At 35.0% G+C, this 21,237-nt stretch overlaps 1 protein-coding gene across 1 annotated transcript in view; it reads left to right on the forward strand.

Moving 5' to 3' along the window:
* EIF3E (eukaryotic translation initiation factor 3 subunit E) overlaps window positions 1-21,237 on the forward strand; it is a 45,101-nt gene that overhangs the window by 6,070 nt on the left and 17,794 nt on the right. Inside the window, exons 3-7 of the mRNA XM_059165776.1 lie at window positions 1,191-1,308; window positions 3,535-3,577; window positions 4,888-4,992; window positions 8,846-8,971; window positions 9,727-9,851. Of these exons, the coding sequence (XP_059021759.1) occupies window positions 1,191-1,308; window positions 3,535-3,577; window positions 4,888-4,992; window positions 8,846-8,971; window positions 9,727-9,851 (517 nt within the window). The remainder of the gene's footprint in view (window positions 1-1,190; window positions 1,309-3,534; window positions 3,578-4,887; window positions 4,993-8,845; window positions 8,972-9,726; window positions 9,852-21,237) is intronic.

The following is a 21,237-nucleotide window of genomic DNA, read 5'->3' on the forward strand; positions in this document are numbered from 1 at the left end:
ATGAATCAGATTGTCTTCTTAGAAATGATCTGGGAATGCTGCTGGTTTTGGCCTGCTAACTTTTTCAGTTAGTATCTGCGTGCCTTAGAGACTTCTTTTCATCTTGAATCATCTGGGTAGAGCCAAGGTTCTCAAAAGTATTGTTCCCAATACCAGATCATCAGTGCACCTGGGGAGCTTGTTAGAAATGCAAATTTGGGGGTCATACCCCCAGATCTACTTAATCAGAAACTGTTGGCTGAGGCCCAGCACTTAAATTGGAGAACTACTCTGGTATGGTGTTTTCTACATTCTTGTTTTCTGTGGTAATAGATGTTCCTTTAAAAAAAAAAAAAGTTTTCCCGTAAGTTTGAAAAATGTGTTATTTCTCTTATGAACCTGGTGTTTTAAAAAATTCTAAGAATGCTTTCAATAGAGAAATACAATTTACTTTGTTTAAATTGACATTTTCCAAAATTTGATCACGGATACCCTTTTATGTTTAAGAAATGCTGTTGTGGTAGTACTTCTTAATATATAACACAAATTACTACACTAAATATTGTCACCTTTTTTAATTATAGTAAATGACAGTAGCTCTTTAAATTTTAGTTTGTGATGAAAAAGTTAACTATTTCTTAGTGAAAGTTTAAAACACGTCTGCAGGGTAGGTTACCTGCAAGTTTTCTCTGACTCTACATAATACAGTTAAAAGAAACTAGAACTGGGTTTGAGAGATTACAGAATTAGATTTATAGTGAAAAGAGATTACTGACTGGATTTAAATTCCATTCAGCCTAATTGAAAATCTATAGTCATATGTAAACCCTCTGAGTCTTTGTTCAGAAACTCTGGGATAATATTCATCTGAGAACATTCAGTGAGAACAAATATAAAAACATGAAGCTTCTGAAATGTGGAATTAGATAATTGTTCCTTAGCAGACACCCCTCCCCCAGGCTGTATCTGCATATTCCTGAGTTTTCTTTAAGAGTTAGAAGAAGATTCCCTCTTTATGTGCCTTTGCACTGCTAGAAAGAAAAAAAAAAAATGGATCTGGGAGACTTATTGAGTTGGTGTTGCTGGCATATGAATATATTGGGGGTAAATAAATTTATGCATAATTTAAATAACTTGAAAATTTTCCAGAGACATCCTCATGGTGAGCAGTATAGTTTAACATTAGAGTACTCCTTTGCATTTTTAATTAGCTTTGAGAGAAAAAAGAACCACAGTTGTTGCACAACTGAAACAGCTTCAGGCAGAAACAGAACCAATTGTGAAGATGTTTGAGGATCCAGAAACTACAAGGCAGATGCAGTCAACCAGGTAACCTCCCTTAATTTGAATTCTGAAAATTCTCTTTTCTGGATTAAGACAAATGTTAATTCAAATTGTTGGGGGGAAATCAGAGGAGGAGACAAAACATGAGAGACTGTGAATTCTGAGAGACAAACGGAGGGTTTTGGGGGGGCAGTGTGGGGTGGGGTGAGCCTGGTGGTGGGTATTGTGGAGGGCACCTATTGCATGGAGCACTGGGTGTGGTGCACAATGAATTTTGGAACACTGAAAAAAATTTTAAAAATTCAAATTTTGTCTAATATTCCATCATAAAATTCATGGCTTAATTGATATTTTATCTGTTTGTTTTCACTTATACTTATGGTATAGGGACCAGGAATTCCTTAATAAATAGTAATGCTAATTTTATTTTTAATTTCTTTACCATTTATCCAAATCTGATTATGCTGGAGCAGTTTTGCCTTCTTCCTCTCTTTCCACGGGACATTGGCAATGTCTGGTGACATTTTTACTTATCCCAATTGAAGGGGTGCTACTAGCACCCAGCAAGGAGAGGCCAGGGATGCTGCTCACCATCCTGCAATGCATAAGACAGTACCCTACCCCAACAAAGAGTTATCCAGCCCAGAAGTGTCAGTAGTACTGAGGTTGACGTACCTGTGCCTGGGCAGTACCAGGAGGGAAACCTGAGCCCACTTTATCACTTGGCTGCATTCTCTAGTATCTTTCCAACCTCATTGCCCAGCCCAGGAAGGGAGGGTAGTGTGGAGCTGATAAGGTTATTTTATTCTTAACTTCCTCTTAACTAGAAATAAACCTATTGCTTGGTTTCCAAAAAATGCATGTTGCCTCATTCTGACTTAATGTTTATCATTAATTGAAGCCCTTTGGGTTATTAGGAATCTTTAAAACAAAATCTGCTAGAACTGAATATTGTGGTAAATCTTAGCTGCCAGTATATTTACTAGAGAAATTGCTGAAGTTTTTGCCATGTTGTGTCTTTAGTTCATACAATATGTGACCAAAACAAACTTTTAGGGAGATGAGCTCAAGTTTTCATTTATGATTTAGGGAAGTGTTAACCAGATAATTTTAAGCAAAACACCAAATAGTGCACAATTACTATACTATATTATAATGTAATCTACTACATCACTAACTACACCATATTTTATCTATACAGGTAGATATATACCTGTTACACAGGTATATTACAAAGCAATAATATATAGCTATGTCTATGTGTACTATACTTCTTATTATACTTAGAATATAATGGCTTAAACCCTCAGGTCACTTGTAAGTGCACACAAAGGAACAGCTCAAATAATCCGGCTGTTAGGGTACAACAGAGCATTTAGAATTTAAGTTCTAAATTTAGTCTAGTCACTTAAATACTAGAAATTAATGTGATTACAGTATGAATCAAGATGAGTATAGATTTATTCACCAGTTATTAGAGAAGATTCCTTGCAGTTTAATAGGCATGGCATTGAGATAAATGAAAGGATGGATTGTGTTTTAAAAACTTGCAAAGGAATAACCTCTTCCTTCTAATTCCTGTTTCTAAATTTCACTGAACATGTAACATTTTACCTCTCATACGTTTCTAGAAATACCCAGTCAACCAAGGAACAACAGTGATTATGTATCTGAAAGATAAAAGGAGTGTAACACAAAGTTACTCACTGTGATCCACAAGTGTTAAGTTTTTTTGAAATCTTATGTTAAAATTTCATTCATATTCAGTATTATGATATATCCATGTAATTTTGGTGATGATATATTCCTTTCCAACTAAATCTTCAGGTAAAATTATGCTCTGAAAAAACATGCCATAGCATTCCCTCTGTGATAAGCATTAAGAGAATGTTTTCTTTTTTGAAAATGCCCAGTAAGCTGTGCCCATCTATCACTTGTTCCTTGATGTCTTTGTTGATCACTTTGTCTTTTACCAGCCTGCCTGGCAAACATCTTAGTTATTATGCAAAGCCAATTTAAGAAAGGTTCAATTGGGTTGACACTGATACAGATAATAATTACAGTAGGGTATGTGGCATCGATACGTAAGTTAAGCATAATTGATTAATTTTGTAGTTTATTTTATTCTGAAAGACTTATTTCTAGTGTTTTAAGTATTAAGGTATTTAAAGGTATTTAAATGGCTTTATGTAGGTTATGGGATAAACTTTAAAAATGCTTATTTTGTTTTCTGTGACCTATAAAATATAATAATTTTTGTTTCTAATTAAGAGATGGTCGGATGCTGTTTGATTACCTGGCGGACAAGCATGGTGTAAGTGGTATTTTAAAAATTTTCTTTAGTTGTGCTGTTTAAATAGGCTAATTAAAAAATAGTGCTGCATAGATAGGTTTGAGGCTTGAAAGAGTATTATTTCTAGATTAATTTATTAAATATAAGACCTGGTATGTTTTTGAAACTTGAGTTTTTAAAAATTGATGCTGATGGGAAAATGAGGTGCTTATATTTAACTTTAGATCATAGAATTGTTCGAAACTTTTTATTTTTTCTAGAATAACCAAGGAATAGGTACTGTTTTATATTTCTGATGCATTAACAAAGAAAAATAGAACTAAATTTGAATTAGAAATGTTATGAGCGGTAGAATTGGGTAATATTTTGGCTGCCTTGTGGAATATAGTAATTCTTGATATTATCAAGGTCTTCATAAATCCCCAGTAAAGGAATTTTTTTTTTTTTTTTAAAGATTTTATTTATTTATTTGACAGACAGAGATCACAAGCAGGCAGAGAGGCAGGCAGAGAGAGAGAGAGAGAGGAGGGAGCAGGCTCCCTGCTGAGCAGAGAGCCCGATGCGGGACTCGATCCCAGGACCCTGAGATCATGACCTGAGCCGAAGGCAGCGGCTTAACCCACTGAGCCACCCAGGCACCCCCCAGTAAAGGAATTTTATTACAGCCTTCTGTAGTCATTTTCCACTCTCCTTTCCTTTGTGTTTAAGTGTGAGGATTTGCATATAATTAATTCTTTACTTGCATTCAAGTTTTATATCTCATTTAACACCTGTAATAAGAGGTATGCTGATCACTGTGCAAATTATTCTTTCTGGTTTCCACATATAATGTTTGGTATATTTGACAGTGTTCTAGTTCATAGCCCTTCTCTTACATTACTTTTACTTTGCTTGCATTGCTAGCTTTAAAAGTTGCTGTAATTTGGGGCTAGTTTTCACAGAGAACTGAAATTTACTTGTACATGTTATTGTACAGAATCTCAAACCCTTACAGGGATTCATGCACTTGGTAGTTGTTTAAGCTCAGTCACTAACTGAGAACCTCACACCTCAACCTTTCCCTGCAATTCAAATGCTCATTGCAACAAATTAGATATTGTTACAGTTCATAACTCTTTGAGACCAGAATTATGAATGATAAATCTGTCAGTTGATAATTCGTGTTCTAAGATTCATGTGTTCCGTCATGCTTTTTGTTTTATTTATTTTTTTTGTGACACTTGGGATACACTGAAAATACTGATGTCTGGGGATATTTAAAGGAGTAAATGGTTTGAATTTAAAAACTCAGAGTTAAAAATATAACTGATGCTTTTTTTTTCTTTTTTTAGTTTAGGCAGGAATATTTAGATACACTCTACAGGTATGCGAAATTCCAATATGAATGTGGGAATTACTCTGGAGCTGCAGAATATCTCTACTTCTTTAGAGTATTGGTAAGTAAATTGTTTTTCTTCTCTCAGATTTTGTAGGATTCTCCTGTTTTGTCAAAACATGTCTATAGATTTGAGTCTTTACGTAAATATTCAAGAATCCTTGGTGAAAGGAGGAAAACTTTCCTCAACAAAGAACAAATAGAAATAGGAAAGCTTGTATCAGGACCTCAGAATTTGGAGGGAGATTTAACTTGTCCTTGAAATACAGAAAGTAAGAGCTGCTAAATTTATTATTTTATGTATAATTGTGTGATAAGCATTAGCAAAATTCTATCATGATCAGTTTGTTAAATTACTCTGTAGCACAGTGAGCAGCACATTATGGATGCTTAATAAATATTTTTTTAATAAACCCATTATTCCTAATTTTAATTAGATATCTTAGGCTATATACATCCCCTGAGTTTGTTTCAAATAACTATAAAGTTCTAATGATAATTTGAAAAAAAATTATGCCTTAATAGTAGCTTTTTTCCATTTATTTCTGCCCTTAGCTATTAGAAAATAAAACTCAATGATTTTTTTTTTTTAATAATAGAGCAAATTTCTATCCATAAAGAACCCTGTTTGTTATTTTCATTTGTCTGTTTGACAAGCTCCTAGATTCAGTGCTTTAGTTTGGGAAAAAGGAAAATTAAATGAAGCCAAAGGAAAAAAATTGGGCTTTTTTTTTTTTTAAGATTTTGTTTATTTGACAGATCACAAGTAGGTAGAGCAGCAGACAGATAGAGGGGGAGAATCAGGCTTCCTGCTGAGCAGAAAGCCTGATGCAGGGCTCCATCCCAGGACCCTGGGTGAGCTGAAGGCAAAGGCTTCAACCCTCAGAGCCACCCAGGCACCCCAAAATCAGGCTTTCAAATGAAAAAATTTTTTTCTCATTCTGCCTTCTGTGTAGGTAATTGTATCGATGCCTTCTGGGGTTATCGAGATGCCCTTGTTTTAACTAGCTTCTTATTTGAGAAATTATAATTTGTTCCTCATTTTGGGTTAGTCAGCAAGTACCTAAGTCTCTGATTTACCTAGTTAATCCTAGATATTGGGAAATGACCTCTAAAGACAGGGTTTTCTAATCTTGGAAGAGTCTGTTTCTTCTGTCTCTGCTTTCTGATGCCTTTATTCATTTAGCCCCATATACCTGCCGGAAAGAAAAGACTTACAGTTTCTATCTTTCGTTGTTTTTTTGGAAATTAAATATTCCTTTTTGGGGGATCTGGGAAGGGAAGAGATTGGTGTTTTATTAATACTGCTAATTCCTACACTTAAAAAGTAGTTAACTTCATTTTTTAAAGCTACCATCCTTCCTTCAAAAGGAAATAAAGATTCTCAGTTTATTTCAAAGTTTGATTTGAAAAATACTTATTTTCTCTTAACTCGCGTTTTTGAATATTCTTAATTTACAGATTAGCTGTGGTTAGCTTGCAAGTGCATTGAAGGTAATCGGTGATGCTAAACTTGTAGTGGCTTATCAGAAAATTCCATCAGTTTTACTTTGAATATTATGAAGGATTTAGGAGAGCAAAAGTTGATTACTTTGGAAATGTAAACAGCTTAAACCAGGATTGTAAAATCAGAAGCCTGATATGATTACAGCTACATGAAAAGAGTTGGTTATTCATATCATTTGTTAATGCTGGGAGTGAATTTTGAGAATGAAGATTTAGTGTCATGTTAGAGTTCTAGCACAGTAAATTTATTGTTGCTGGTTGGTGAGTGAATGTGCCATTTTGCTAAGACATGGAAACTTAAGGTAACTGCTGGAAATCCAGATACTGAAACTCTTCTAGCATATCCACCCTTGAAAGCAGGTTGGTATGAAGAGCCAACTGTACTGACATGGACTTGAGCCAGAGTAGTACGCAGAAACTTTGGGGGATTAAAAAACTTGCTATGCTGCTACAAAAACCTTTTATCCTAACAAATATAACATATTCTAGTTTTAACAGCATATTATATTTATGTAGTATAGTTTTGTAATTAGTCTGAAAATGTTTACAAATGATAGGTATATATACTTAAAGGTTTGTGAAGTTTTTTTGTTTCCTTTTTTTAAATATGAAGATACTACTTTGTTCCCTAACTTAAAAAAAATTCTCAGTTTTAAGCTTTTGCATTGTTGAAATTCAAAGGGCATTTGGTTGGATGATTGATTACCATGATTTGAACACAAAAATCAATGTTTTACATTAAGAGTTAAAATCTAGTGATTGGGTAGTGTTTAGAAATTATGTGAAATTTATTTTAAATTTATGTCCCATCTGTGTGACAAACTTTTGAATCGCCTGGAGTTGGCGTATTGATAGGGGCTAACCAAGCTAAGTTTAAACCAAGGGATAATTTTACTTCCCTTTTTCTTCTGTTTAGATAGGCACTAAAATCTATGTATTTGTTCAAAATCTTGTTAATAGTAAAGATTAAAAATCCTGAATTGAATTTGGGATGAAAAATGTCTGTGTTTTACATATTAGTTATTTACTTTGGTTTTTTTGTAATACCAGTTTTTTCATTTCTAAATGCTTGTCTGGTGGTTGGTTATTCTTTTAAATCTATAGTTAGGGAAACATAAGCTATGAAAGAACCATTGTAACTATGATCTGAGATTAGAATTTGACTCTCCAGGTGACCTATTGTAGGTCAGTTTTGTGTAAATTAAAGCTGTGTGACCCTAGAATGTACCTTTATTTTTTTAAAAATTTGATGGCTTTTAGAATACATCAAGGAATATTTACATGCATCCTATTTGATTGTGTTCTAAGAAATGAATTAATTTGGAATAAAATAGTGGAGAAGAGTTGGTAAGGATTTTTGAAGGTTTTGATTTTAAAAGTTACAAAAATAAATAAAAGGGATTAACACTGTTTTTTAATTATTTTGTTAAAATCTGCCTTCTCTATCCCTTTGGTCTGACTCAAAAATATAACTCTCCTTTCATCCAGGAGATATTTGAAATAAAAGTGATTTTAAGATGCTAGAACTATTGGTGATCATATTTTAGTAGTGTGATTTTTGTTATTCTTTTCACTCAGAATTTAAAACTTATCTCCTCCAAGTACATGCCATTTGATTTGAACGTACTTTTCCTTGACTGAAGAAAGTTTTAGTAATGATGACTCTTGGAAGTTTTGGGTCTGATGTGCCCTATTTGATAATGTTGGTATAAAAGATGTCTGTTTCATATTGATTTTCAGATATACAACTTATCACATTTTACTATCAAACTGGAATGTGTCTTGAATTGGTTGTGATTTAGAAACATGAATTAAAAAAAAAAACTTCTAGGGATACTTGGGTGGCTTAGTTAAGTGTCTGCCTCAGCTCCGGTCAGAGGATTGAGCCCTGCATCAGCCTTCCTGCTTCTCCCTCTGCCTGCCAGTCTGCCAGCCTGTGCTCTCTCTTGCTATCTCTGTCCAATAAATAAAATCTTTTTTCTTTAATTTTTTTAAAAGATTTTATTGTTTGATGGAGGTAGCGAGAGAGAGAGCGCGCGCGCACACACACACACAAAAGCACAGGGAGTGGCAGGCAGAGGGAAAGGGAGAGAAGCAGGCTTTCTGCTAAGCAAGGAGCCTGATGCGGGGCTTAGTCCCAGGACCCTGGGATCATGATCTGAACTAAAGGCAGATGCTTAACCGACTGAGCCACCCAGGCACTCTGAGCTGATATTTTTAGTAAATTGAGCTAAATGGAAACTGAATCAGTTTAACCAGTGTGATCCAATAAGGACTTGGATAATTACTGTTTGGGGTAGAAAGTTACAGGTCTTTTAGTAGGCTAGGTGGCTATGTAAGGTATAAAATATACAATATCTTTTTTCCTAGAATATTTAGAATTTAATTAATTGTGATTGCTTAAACAGGTTCCAGCAACAGATAGAAATGCTTTGAGTTCACTCTGGGGAAAACTGGCCTCTGAAATCTTAATGCAGAATTGGGATGCAGCTATGGAAGACCTTACACGATTAAAAGAGACCATAGATAATAATGTGAGTTAAATTTTTCCAGGGTGATTCTCTGAAATATTTATGTACCCTTCATACTTTCTGATAAGGAAAACACTGTGTCCTTTTTTTTTTCCCTTTTTTTTTTTTTGGTAAAGTGGATGTTGGGGAGGGAGGAATGGAAAAAAAGAAGGAGAAGAGTGAAAGGAGGGAGGAAGGGGAAAAATATGTCCAGATTAGCTTTTGTTGACTTGACATAAAAATCACAGTGGGTGAGTAGCTTGACTCGTTTCACTGAATTTCCCTGAAAGAAGCTGTCAAACTGCTTTTGGCTCTTAGAGACAAGAACTCAGGTTTTCATTTCTCTTACAGCTACTGCACCTTTTTTATTTGTACAGTGAAAATGGCATAATTCTATTAGTACCAGCTCAATGATAGGTCCTCAGTAAAGTCCTGTGTAGAAGGTAACAGTTTTCACCTACAGTTATATCTAACAAAACTACTTATGGAGTATTTAATTCAGTCCTTTTAAAATGTTTTCTGAAATAAGTATAATTTATGGCTTCTGTAAAAATGACTTAGCAGACGTTATTGAATCTATTTCTTAGAGCAGGGAGGTAATTTCTAATGTTGAGGTATGTGCAGAGGGTCTAGGGGATAGGACTTAGATCATAATGGCCATAGAGCATGCCCCAGAAGGTTCTCATTTCTAACTAAAATTTGGAGATCAGTGATGTTTATTCTCTTCCCTCTTTCTCATATATTATGATTTCCTATGCATGTATTTTTTAACCTTCTAGTCTGTGAGTTCTCCACTTCAGTCCCTTCAGCAGCGAACATGGCTCATCCACTGGTCTCTGTTCGTTTTCTTCAACCACCCCAAAGGGCGTGATAACATAATTGATCTCTTCCTTTACCAGCCACAGTAAGTTACTTCACTGCATAATTCTGGCTTTCGTTATATGAAATTACATGGATTTTTTTTTTTTATTAACTTAAAAATGTACTTCTCTCTAACATTTGAATTTGTTGTCAACCTTTCTTCCCCCTGTACATGGTAGATTGGCTTGTTAAGTGAAAAAGCCTACACGGGGGGGTGCCTGGGTGCCTCAGTTAAGCGTCTGCCTTTGGCTCAGGTTATGATATCAGGATCCTGGGATTGAGCTCCACGTGGGGCTTGCGTGCTTCTCCTACCTTTGCCACTCCCTCTGCTTGTGCTCCCTCTTTCTCAAATAAATTAAATAAAATCTTAAAAAAAAGCTTAGGTGTAACTCAAGTAAATTATTTGAAAAAAATGTACTTTAAGTCTGTTGACGAGCTATTTAGTGTATTTCCTTTGCCAGCAGAATAGGCGTCATGTAGAATCTCATGATTCTGCCTTACCCTAGAAGAACTAAATAAGAATCTGCATCTTAACAAGATTCTAGGTAATTAACATATTAATGAAAGCTTTAGAATTAGGGCTCTGGAGATTACGTGGAAGAAATGTATACATCCCAGAATCCATTATATCATCGCTCAGTTATCCAACCTTTGGTGCTAAGAAATTAACTACTTCATGAACTAGACTATTCTGTTTTTAGCTATAAATCATTTTTAAAAATTTATTTTTCCATTTGAGCTTGAAATGCCTTTGAATCTTCTAATTCCTTATTTGATTAGAACAACAGAAAACAAAACTTTGTAGAAACACTAGATAATTGAAGATAATTTTTCTTTATCTCTTCCTTCAGGCTAAATATACATGATTTTATCAAGTGTGTAATTTTTCAGACTCTTTAGTATTTTGATTGCCCTTCTTAGATAACTGCCAATTTATCCATAATCATCTTGAAATACGGATCTTCAAATTCTAGGATTGTTACTTGAGTTTTATAGATCACAGGGGCAATATTAGCTTCTTGACCTGTATGTGTGCTTAGATAAACATAGTTCAAGATTGGAGTAACTAGCCTTTGGTTCATGGTATGGTTTATATTGACTATATTGTTAGCTAAATAAACTTTGTATAAACATTCTTGAGCTGTACATTTGTTAAATGTTAATCTAAGTGAAGATATAGTTGTTACATTTCACTTGATTTCTGCTTATTATTTTCTGTCAAATTATGATTTTAATGTTTTTTCTCTAAAATGCATGTATACTTTATAAAGGTATAGCTTAGATATAGATGGTGTAATACCCTTTTGAATTAAACATCAGTGAAGATTGAATAACCTGTTTTTTTTTGGTTTGTTTTGGTTTTTTAAAGATTTTATTTATTTATTTGACAGACAGAGATCACAAGTAGGCAGAGAGAGAGGAGGAAGCAGGCTTCCTGCCGAGCAGAGAGCCTGATGTGGGGCTTGATCCCAGGACCCTGGGATCATGACCTGAACCTAAGGCAGGGGCTTTAACCCACTGAGCCACCCAGGCACCTGAATAAACTGTTTTTAAGTTGTTTTGTAGTTTTCAAAATCTTGGAAATAATATCTGTGGCATTATTTTTAGAGAAGTTGATGGGATACTCTAAACTGAGTCATATAAATAAATGTGACTTTAATGTGCTTTAATAAATGTACATTAAGGGACACCTGGGTGGCTCAGTTGGTTAAGCAAGCTGCCTTCGGCTCAGGTCATGATCCCAGCGTCCTGGGATCGAGTCCCACATCGGGCTCCTTGCCGAGCAAGGAGCCTGCTTCTCCCTCTGCCTCTGCCTGCCATTCTGTCTGCCTGTGCTCGCTCCCTCTCTCTCTCTGATAAATAAATAAAATCTTTAAAAATAAATAAATAAATAAATGTACATTAAATGTTCATTTTAGTAAGATTTTTTAAGACTAAAATATTTGACCTCTTCAGGAAGTTAACATAATCAATAGCACTTTGAAAAAGAAGAGAAATTGGGGTGTCTGGGTGGCTCAGTTGCCTTCGGCTCGGGTCATGATCCTGGAGTCCCGGGATTGAGTCCCACATCAGGCTCCCTGCTCGGCAGTGAGTCTGCTTCTCCCGTTAACCTCTCTCCTCTCATGCTCTCTCTCTCTGTCTCAAATAAATAAATAAAATCTTCAAAAAAAGAAAATTAAAAAAAAAAAAAAGAAAAAGAAGAGAAGAGAAACTAAGTTATTAGTGGTAATGTAGGTGAAAAATACCCAACCAGCTGAGAAATACCAGTATTTTTTTTATGGAGAACCAGGGAACCATTTTTGAATGGTATTTGTTCTGTTCTCTGCATTAAATGCTAAATATTCCCCTGGATCTGCTAAAAAGAAGCAGTCTTAAACAGAAATAGTCTGTTTTATTTTTCATGTTAACATGGCAATGTAAGTTCAGTATTAATAGTATTTTAACAACATGATGACCCAGTATGTTAAAATCAAACATAGGCAGAGGAGTTTTTGTAGCTGGAAGTTAAGATTCTCTTTCTTCAAAAAAAAGAAAAAAAAAATACATGGCATTAGGTAAGATAAAAGACAATACATGATCTTTGCATCCCATTTTAAGGATAAATGATAAGAGGTGAAATTTTATAATTTTACATTGTATTTCTTTTTTTTACTAGAGGTATTTTATGGTACTTAAGTAGATTAACATTTTCTAGATTCACATTATTCACTGATGTGTGCTTATAGCCTCATTCTGAGCTTGTATTCCGTAAATCCTGTTTGTGGGAAATTCACTGTTGAAATTATATATATACAGTTTTTAAATTGTATTTATTATATATTTTGCCATTTGCTGAATGCCATGATAAATTGTTTATAATCTGAAAAGGTATATAAATCATAGTATGTTGAATTAAGTAAAAGCTAGTGGGAAAAATTTAAGAAACCAGAAACAATTGTACACTAAAGTAAGATCCTACAAGGGTGTGTGGTATATACTGTATATACCCTACAAAGGGTATGTAATACTTGGTTCTGGTCTTTAGTAGAGTAAACTCAGTTGATTCCAAGTACTTTTTTTTTTAAAAAAAGATTTTATTTATTTATTTGTCAGAGAGAGTGGGCACAGGCAGATAGAGTGGCAGGCAGAGGCAGAGGGAGAAGCAGGCTCCCTACTGAGCAAGGAGCCCGATGTGGGACTCGATCCCAAGACTCTGGGATCATGACCCGAGCTGAAGGCAGTCACTTAACCAACTGAGCCACCTAGGCATCCCGATTCCAAGTACTCTTAAAGCATCCTTCCTTCTCTTGGCTTCCTATGTGTAAATTTTACAGGGTCAGAACTCTTACCACTTATACTTCTCATTATGAATTACTGATGGTATTCTGGTTTATAAATTAGTCTTGCTGAGACGGATTCAGTTTTGTTCTTCATAAATCGACCTGTATGCCAAATAAAGCTGCTTTAGAGTATTTGGAATCGGGGCTCAGTGGGTTGGGCCTCTGCCTTTGGGTCGGGTCATGGTGTTGGGGTTGTGGGATCCAGCCCTGCACTGGGCTCTCTGCTCAGCAGGGAGCCTGTTTCCCCCTCTGTGCCTGCCTTTCTGCCTACTTGTGATCTCTCTCTCTTTCTCTCTCTGTCAAATAAATAAAATCTTTAAAAATTTACAAAAGTAAAGTACTTGGAATCAGAATGGAAAGTGAATTTGGACTGTACTGTTGTTAAGCCTAACCTATCTATCTTCACAGTAGGACTGTTCTTTCACTAGGACCAAATAATGAACATTTTTTGATTTGTCACCCTAAACATTTGGATGGGCATTTCTAAGATTTGGGTTTTTTTTTTTTTTTAAGATTTTATTTATTTATTTATCAGACAGGAATCACAAGCAGGCAGAGAGGCAGGCAGAGAGAGAGGAGGAAGCAGGCTCCCTGCTGAGCAGAGAGCCCAATGCGGGGCTCAATCCCAGGACCCTGGGATCATGACCTGAGCCGAAGGCAGAGGCTTAACCCACTGAGCCACCCAGGCGCTACTAAGATTTGCTTTTTTATTTCTCTTTTCATGATTCCATTTCAGATCAGTACTTCTCACTGTGTTCTTACTCGCATTCCCCATTCTAATTTAAATATGATAATGTCTTTTATCAAGTTCTTAAGTCTTCCTGATCTGGTAGCTTTCTCTTATCAGAGATTAAATTGATTAATCTCTTTCTGCTGTGGTGCATTGTTTATTTAATCTTCTCAGGGCAGTGATTCTTGAGAAGGACCCTTTTGAGAAGTACTTTTATGCAGCCATTACATTTTAGAGAGGCTTTTTCTTTTGTGAAACTGACGATTACAATTTCATGCAGTAGTTGAGACATATGAGTATTGACTGAATCTGGAGTATCCAGGAAAATGACTAATAAATCATTACAAGAAATTTGGAAATGTTGGTTAGTAAAATAGTTAAATACCTGTCTTTAATGTTGAACTATCTATGTATCTTACAGAAAAGATGTTTTCTGAGAATATTAAAAAAGAATTAAGGATATATTTCTCAGTATTTGTGGAGATTAACCAAACATGCATTCATATGAAAAGAGATTAAAAGTAACACTAATGTTAATATTTTGTCTGTGTTCTGATTAATAAATTCTGTAAGATTGTCTTAAGAGTTGATTGATATTCCCAAAATTCTGTGTGGGAGGAAGAGCCTTTTCTGAATGAGCAGATTTGACCCAGCCGTTGGCCCGTAACAATGCTTTGGCTGTAATCTTGGTATTTAGGGGGTGGGTTAAGGATAAGGACAGCTCTACCTGAAGTAAGCCATAGGAACCATTAGAAATTGGTTTTCCATGATATTACTTATTAGTAGGCCCACTCTTCCGTGTTTTTGCAGTTACCTGTGTATTTAGGAAGTAATACTAAATTTAACAGGCTCTTTGAATATTTTCAAGTAATGAAACATGCAAACAAGAAAAATAAAAATGTTCAAACCCACTGAAAATTCTGTAATACAGGAGGGGAACAATATGGATCAATTCCTGACAGCCTTATGGATTATATGAAATTTTAGAAGGCATATAGAATATAGAATATGTTTAATTAATTAGTAGATCCATTTGTTATGGATACTAGAAATACAAAGGTAATTCAGTTGAGATTGTAGAAAGTGTTAAGATAAAAATCAAACTGGGGCTCCTGAGTGGCTCAGTGGGTTAAGCATCTGCCTTTGGTTCAGGTCATGATCCCAGATCCCAGGTCCCTGCTCCACAGGGCATCTGCTTCTCCCTCTCCTGCCGCCCCTCCCCCCACTCATGCTCTAGCTCATGCTCTTTCTCTGAAATAATTAAAAGTTTTTTAAAGATCTTATTTATTTATTTGGCAGAGAGAGACAGCGAGAGAGGGAAGAGAAGCAGGGGGAGTGGAGAGGGAGAAACAGGCTTCCCGCTCAGCAGGGAGCCCATTGTGGGGCTCAGTCTCAGGACCCTGGGATCATGACCTGAGCCAAAGGCAGATTCTTATGACTGAGCCACCCAGGCACCCCTTAAATAAAATCTTTAAAAATAAAATAAATTTTAAAAAAAGAAACTTTAGAAATCAGTTTTAAAGTGTTAAAAAAATAAATAAATAAATAACCTTTGCAAAAAGTAATAATACAGAAAAGTAGATTATGCACCTGGGTGGCACTAGATGTTATAGGGATTTGTCTAATTTCCTAAAACTGGGAAATTGAAAATATAGTTGGGAATTGACAAGTAGTAAATTGATTATAGTTGACTAATTTTTTAAAGAATAACTTAAAAACAAAAGTTCAGTGAGAGTAGTGAGTGGCATTGTTTTACATTTTTGCAGACTTTTCAGTTTCTGGCATACGCTACAGTTTTCCTACCTGATGTTATTTTGTCTGAAGGATATGAAGAAAGCCTAGCCTTACACATACAGAGTTACAAAAAAGCTGCTTTAGTAGTCTTTTCAGGTAGTTGTGAATATTCTTATTTGGTAATCAACAAAAGTCAACAAGTAGTAGTACTTTAAAAGTTATTATAAGTGGAATCGGAAACCTTATTCAGTTTTTTGAATCTCAGTGATACTGGTAGCCTAAACTATAGTGGTCAGTCTTGCACCTTAATGGATCTTGTACCCATGCCTATATAATACCATCCATTGGTTATTTGATAAATGTTAGATCCATGAGCTATGCAGCTATTCCAAATATGTTGACATACATACAATACTAAAAAAAATCACCCATTAGTATCACCACTAAATCTATTAGAAAAGGTTCAACATACTGGTTAGTAGTCAAGCTCTTGGTGACGTATTTTCCAAAATTATTCTCTTTTAGGAAAGGTCTAATTTTACCATTTGTTTTTCTTTAAGTTTCAACTGATTTTATTTTCTAGAAAATGTCTGCCAGATACCCAGTTCTGAATAGCTTTGGTTTATCAGTGATTCATTGTTTGAAGTAAAAGTAGTGTTCTGTGAGAAAAACAGTTAAGCTTACAACTCAGTTGTCAAAGTGCTTTTCATTAAGATAACTGTGACACAGAAGTATATAGCAGAAGAGCATTGCACATACTTCCCATTAAGTCATACAGATTATTAAAAAGATTAGTATGCAGGGGTTGGGTTTTTTTTTTTTTTTTTAATTAACAATCTGTACTGCCTAATCAAGGGTGTAGTTGCAACTTGCTTTTTTTTTTTAACTGCAAGAGTGTGGTGGGGGGAAAAAAAACCAGTTACTACCAGCATAGAATAATGTCATTATTCTTATTTGTTCTGAGGTACACAGAATGTCATTTGTTTGTTTGTTTACAGTTCAGTAAATTTTAGTAACTTTGCCAAGAATTGGCAGCATCACCGTAGATAAGTTTTTTAACATTTTTAGCTGCCCAATAAGAATCTTTATAGCTTTGGAACTTTTTTTAAACAGAAACAGCCTTTTAGCACAATGTGGAAAATAAACTGCTCCAGTAGGATTACAGCTTTCATTTTTCACTAAAATATTGTGCTTCCTCTTCATTCTGTAAGGTCAGGTTACCATCAGTAGTCTTCCTCAATAGTAACGTCTCCATCGCATGTTTTGAGTTTTGCTTGATTCTGACTTTTTTCATATTAGAATATACCTAGTTGGCTTGGCAGATCGTTGTTTCAGCCATTTTTCTTGGTTGTATATTCTTCAAGTGGTTTAGCTACTAGTAAGGAGTGAGTAATTTGCATTTGTCTGTAGTTAGTATGTGCTTTTCAGTTATCTTTAATACTAAAAAATGGTGAAGTTACTGGTGAAGTTTTATTTTTCCTGCTTTCAATTTCTAATGGCACAGTAATACAATTAAATGTGGTTTATTGAGTATATTAATTGATAAAATTGTTAAATTGTAGTTTATGTAGATTGTGGACTTTAGGACTTTTGTAACATAAAAAGTACTTTGTTGATAATTTATACTTTAGTCCTCAAGTGAAAGTTTAGGTGCCAGTGCAGGTTAAATAAAGTCTTTTACATCATATATATTACCATTTCTGCAGTTATATATTCTGAATCCAAAATGGAGATGATTTACATATTTGAAAAATGTTGAACTTTTAAATGTAACATTATATATAAAGATAAGGTATCAGGTGTAAGAGAAGTATTCATAGACTATTAAGAGATGAGGCTTTGCCACTAAAGGTAGATGCTATTAGAGAAAAGAATGCATTTGTAATAGAATGCCCTAGTTTATTACTCTACAGCTGTAAAAAGAAAGATTCAAAGTTTAGTTTGAATTATATACTCTGTTGAGTGTTTTCTAAATAAAAATAACGTAAGCACCCTAAGAAATTTCAAGTTTTACTGTTAATAGTCAGCTGGGTAGTAGTCAGAAATTGTCCTGACTGACCTTTCCATCTTTATCTTTCCTGTTTTCTAATTGTTACTGATGAGAAAATTCTTTTTCATGTAGGTATTTTACCTATATTTTAGCTCAGGATGATGACCTTTACGATTTCTGTCTAAAATGTAAAATAAAATAAAAATGTGTCCTCTGAAGTTCTATTAAGTGTCCTGCATTGTTTTTTTGTTTTTCTTTTCTTCTTTTTTTTTTTTTTTTAGCCTTTCAGGAAATGCACTTCTCTTTTTTTGAACCTATCCAAGCCTGCCTGTTTTTGAAGATCTAGTTCAGGTTAACTTCATCTTTCGTGAAGTCCTGTATATTTTGCCCACTTTATATTTGATACTTAATTTTTTAATGTCTTTAAAATAAATAATTTACAATTGCTATTTTTCCTACTGGAGTATAAGCATATTTGAGGGCAAAATTTTTATTCTCTATGTTCTTGTAGCATCTGGCACACGATAGATACTTAAAGTATTTTTTTCATTTTGAGGTATTTTGTCTTATCTTTTGATTACTAAATCATCTGACTTGCAATTAGAAAACCCTGTAAAAAAGTTCCATAAAACTGGAGCAGAGTTGTAGTAAGAAAAAAGTCTGCTAAACATTTTTAATAACCTATCATGTAATTTATATTTCAGAACATAGTAAATGTCAATGCTCTTACCCCCCCCCCCCTTAAAAAGTAATAGCGGTGCCTGGGTGGCTCAGTGGGTTAAGCATCTAACTCTTGATCTCAGCTCAGGTCTTGGTCTCAGGGTCTTGAGTTCAAGCCCCATGTTGGGCTCCACAGAGCCTATGGAAAAAAAAAGAAAAATAATAAAGTTAGATTTCAAGAATAAGGGTGTTATAGCCTCTGTTCTTAAATAGTTTATAATCCAGACAAATAATACAAGAAATAGCCTGAGAACATATTTAACTAAGTACTGATAGTATTGTGCATTATAAACACCGGGTAAGTATAACAACTACCAGTTAAGATCTGCAAAGGTTAGAAGAGTCCAGTAAAGATGAAAACTGACCCTTAAATTTCAGTTGACAGGAAGGGAGATGGTAAAGAAATAGAACAAAAGAGCACAGCAGACATATGTAGACTGTTAAAACACATCTGTGGTTTTGCTTATATTTGAACTGAAAATACATCATCACTAATCTTACAAGATTGTGAATGAAGGTAACTTCCTAAGAGTCACTCTTAATCCCTACTCCCCTTCCTTATGTATTGATCTATGTAGGTGCATACATAGGAAGGATCACTTCTGTTCACTAGGTATGGAGTCCCTGCTATGTTTAGAAGTCAGGACCGATGGTAATACTATTTATTAGGGATCTGGACCGTGAGCTGAATCTGGCTCACTGCCTTTTTTCTTAAGACCTGTTACCTATCTAAGAACGGCTTTTATGTTTTGAATGGTTGAAGAAGGGGCACCTGGGTGGCTCAGTTGGTTGAGTGTCTGCCTTTGGCTCAGGTCATGATCCCAGGGTTCTGGAATCGAGCCCAACTTTGGGCTCCCTGTTCTGTGGGAAGCCTGGTTCTCCCTCTCCCCGCCGCCTTGTGCTCTCAATCTCTCATTCTCTCTCAAAATCTTAAAAAAAAAATGGTTGAAAAAAGAAAAATATTTTGTGACATGTAAAATATGAGACTACAGTTTTAGTGTCCATAAATTTATATTGGAACACAGCCAGCATCATTGATCTATATAGTGTCTTTGGTTGCTTTTAAACTGTAAGGGCAGAGTTGAGTTGTGACAGGGATCATACAATTTTGCATCCTTGTTGCTTCACACTGCTACTCAGTGATGCCATTGCGCAGTTACACCTGGCTGATGTTTCAAAGGCCCTGTGTATTGCCATACTGAACACTTTAACACCAGTACATACTCATCATGTCAGAACAAGAAAATTGGACTTCAGATACACTTTTAAAGCAAAGTGGAGTGGGGATTATTTTGTTTGAACTAGAAAGCAAAGCACTGAATTGACACTATAGGTATGCTAAAAGAATACAGTTTAATTCACATTGCAAGACTGTAAGCTCTCATTATAACCCAACTGACAGCAAAGCAACTATCAGAAAAACCAGAAATTTAAAACAATATTTCATCATAGTAGAATTTCCCCACAAAAATTAATGAAAATGAGGCTTCAAGCAGATAAGTTTCTAAGTGGCTTTTGTTTAGCCAAGTAGGGAAAGCCATTTACCAGTGGTGATTCTAAATCATGTTCAGTTGCAGCAGCCAAAGAAATAATGTCCAGAGAAAATGAACTTGTTTAAAAATATTAGCTTTTTGGTGAGGACAGTTACTCGGAGTTGAAGTTATCTGGAGCAACGTCAGTCAATTGAAAAACAAGGCACATGATTTTTAGTGATTTTCCTTGGCTCTTGAGGAGTCAACAGATTTTACTAATGTGGCCCAGTTGTTGATTTGAGGAATCTGTGTTGGATTTGAAGTGACTAAAGAATATGCCTTTATGAATAAATAGTCTATGTGGAAGAGCTACAGGCGAAAATATTTTCAAAGTTGATAAAACACTAATTTAGTACAACCTGAAGTGGAATATGCTAAGATGTCTTAAAACTTGGTGGCAAATATGTGTGGAGGATTAAAAAAAATAGGTTGTTAAAAGCCTATGGTTATTCATTACATTATTCATCACCAGGTACTTTGTGGAAAATACTTGAATCTGTGGTGTGTTATTTCAGTCTTTCTGTCTGACTGGCTTTCCGTCAAGAGAGTGGGCGGGGGGGTGGGTAGGGTACAGGGGGATGAAGAAGGAGAATCTTCAGCAGGCCCCACACCCAGTATGGAGCCCAGCCATGTCAATCCACCGCCCTGAGATTGTCCCTTGAGCTGAAATAAAGAGTTGGATGCTTAACTGCCTGAGCCACTCCGGTATCCCATGTGGTATATTTTTGAACCATTTTTGTCAACAGTGAGCTTCTTTTTCTCCTGTGGACTTAACTGTTACCGGTCCATGAATTTTTGTTAGAAATAGAATATCTTGACTTTCTCTACTTAACAACAGGTAGGTGGCTTAACCTTAGCAATGGCTAAGATTGGATTTTTTTCTGAATGAGAAAAATTGCCCTCAGACATTATTTTCAAGCCTTGGGTGGCTCTGGAAATCAACTTTTGCTGTAACTTGTTAATGTTTCCTAATTCACCCTAAAATTACTAAATAAAATAGTATTTATATGGAAAACTATATTGCAGTAATCACTTCAGTGACAGTTAACATAGCATCAGTAAAAAGAAATGTCCAGCTGCTTTATGTTTTCTGTTCTTTCACATGGTGGACCAAGAAAGGAGATCTTCATTCCCACACAGATTTGCAGCAGATAGAATTTTTAAGCTCAAATTATAATTCCAGAAAGTTTTAGACCTCATTGTAAATACCAGGAAAATTTCCATATTTCAAAATTCACTTAACTGTGCTGTTGAATTGGAAGTGATTTATCTGTAGTGTAATGTACCCTAAAGGACAATATGAAAAGAAGAGTTGAACAGTTCAGTAATGCCTTCCAGGTGATAAGTATGATAAATTAAAATCCTATTTCTATCAATTGATACCAGTTTTTGGTAGTACTAGG

The sequence above is a fragment of the Mustela lutreola genome, chromosome 3, assembly GCF_030435805.1.
Source record: "Mustela lutreola isolate mMusLut2 chromosome 3, mMusLut2.pri, whole genome shotgun sequence".
In the NCBI taxonomy this organism is placed as follows: Eukaryota; Metazoa; Chordata; class Mammalia; order Carnivora; family Mustelidae; genus Mustela; species Mustela lutreola.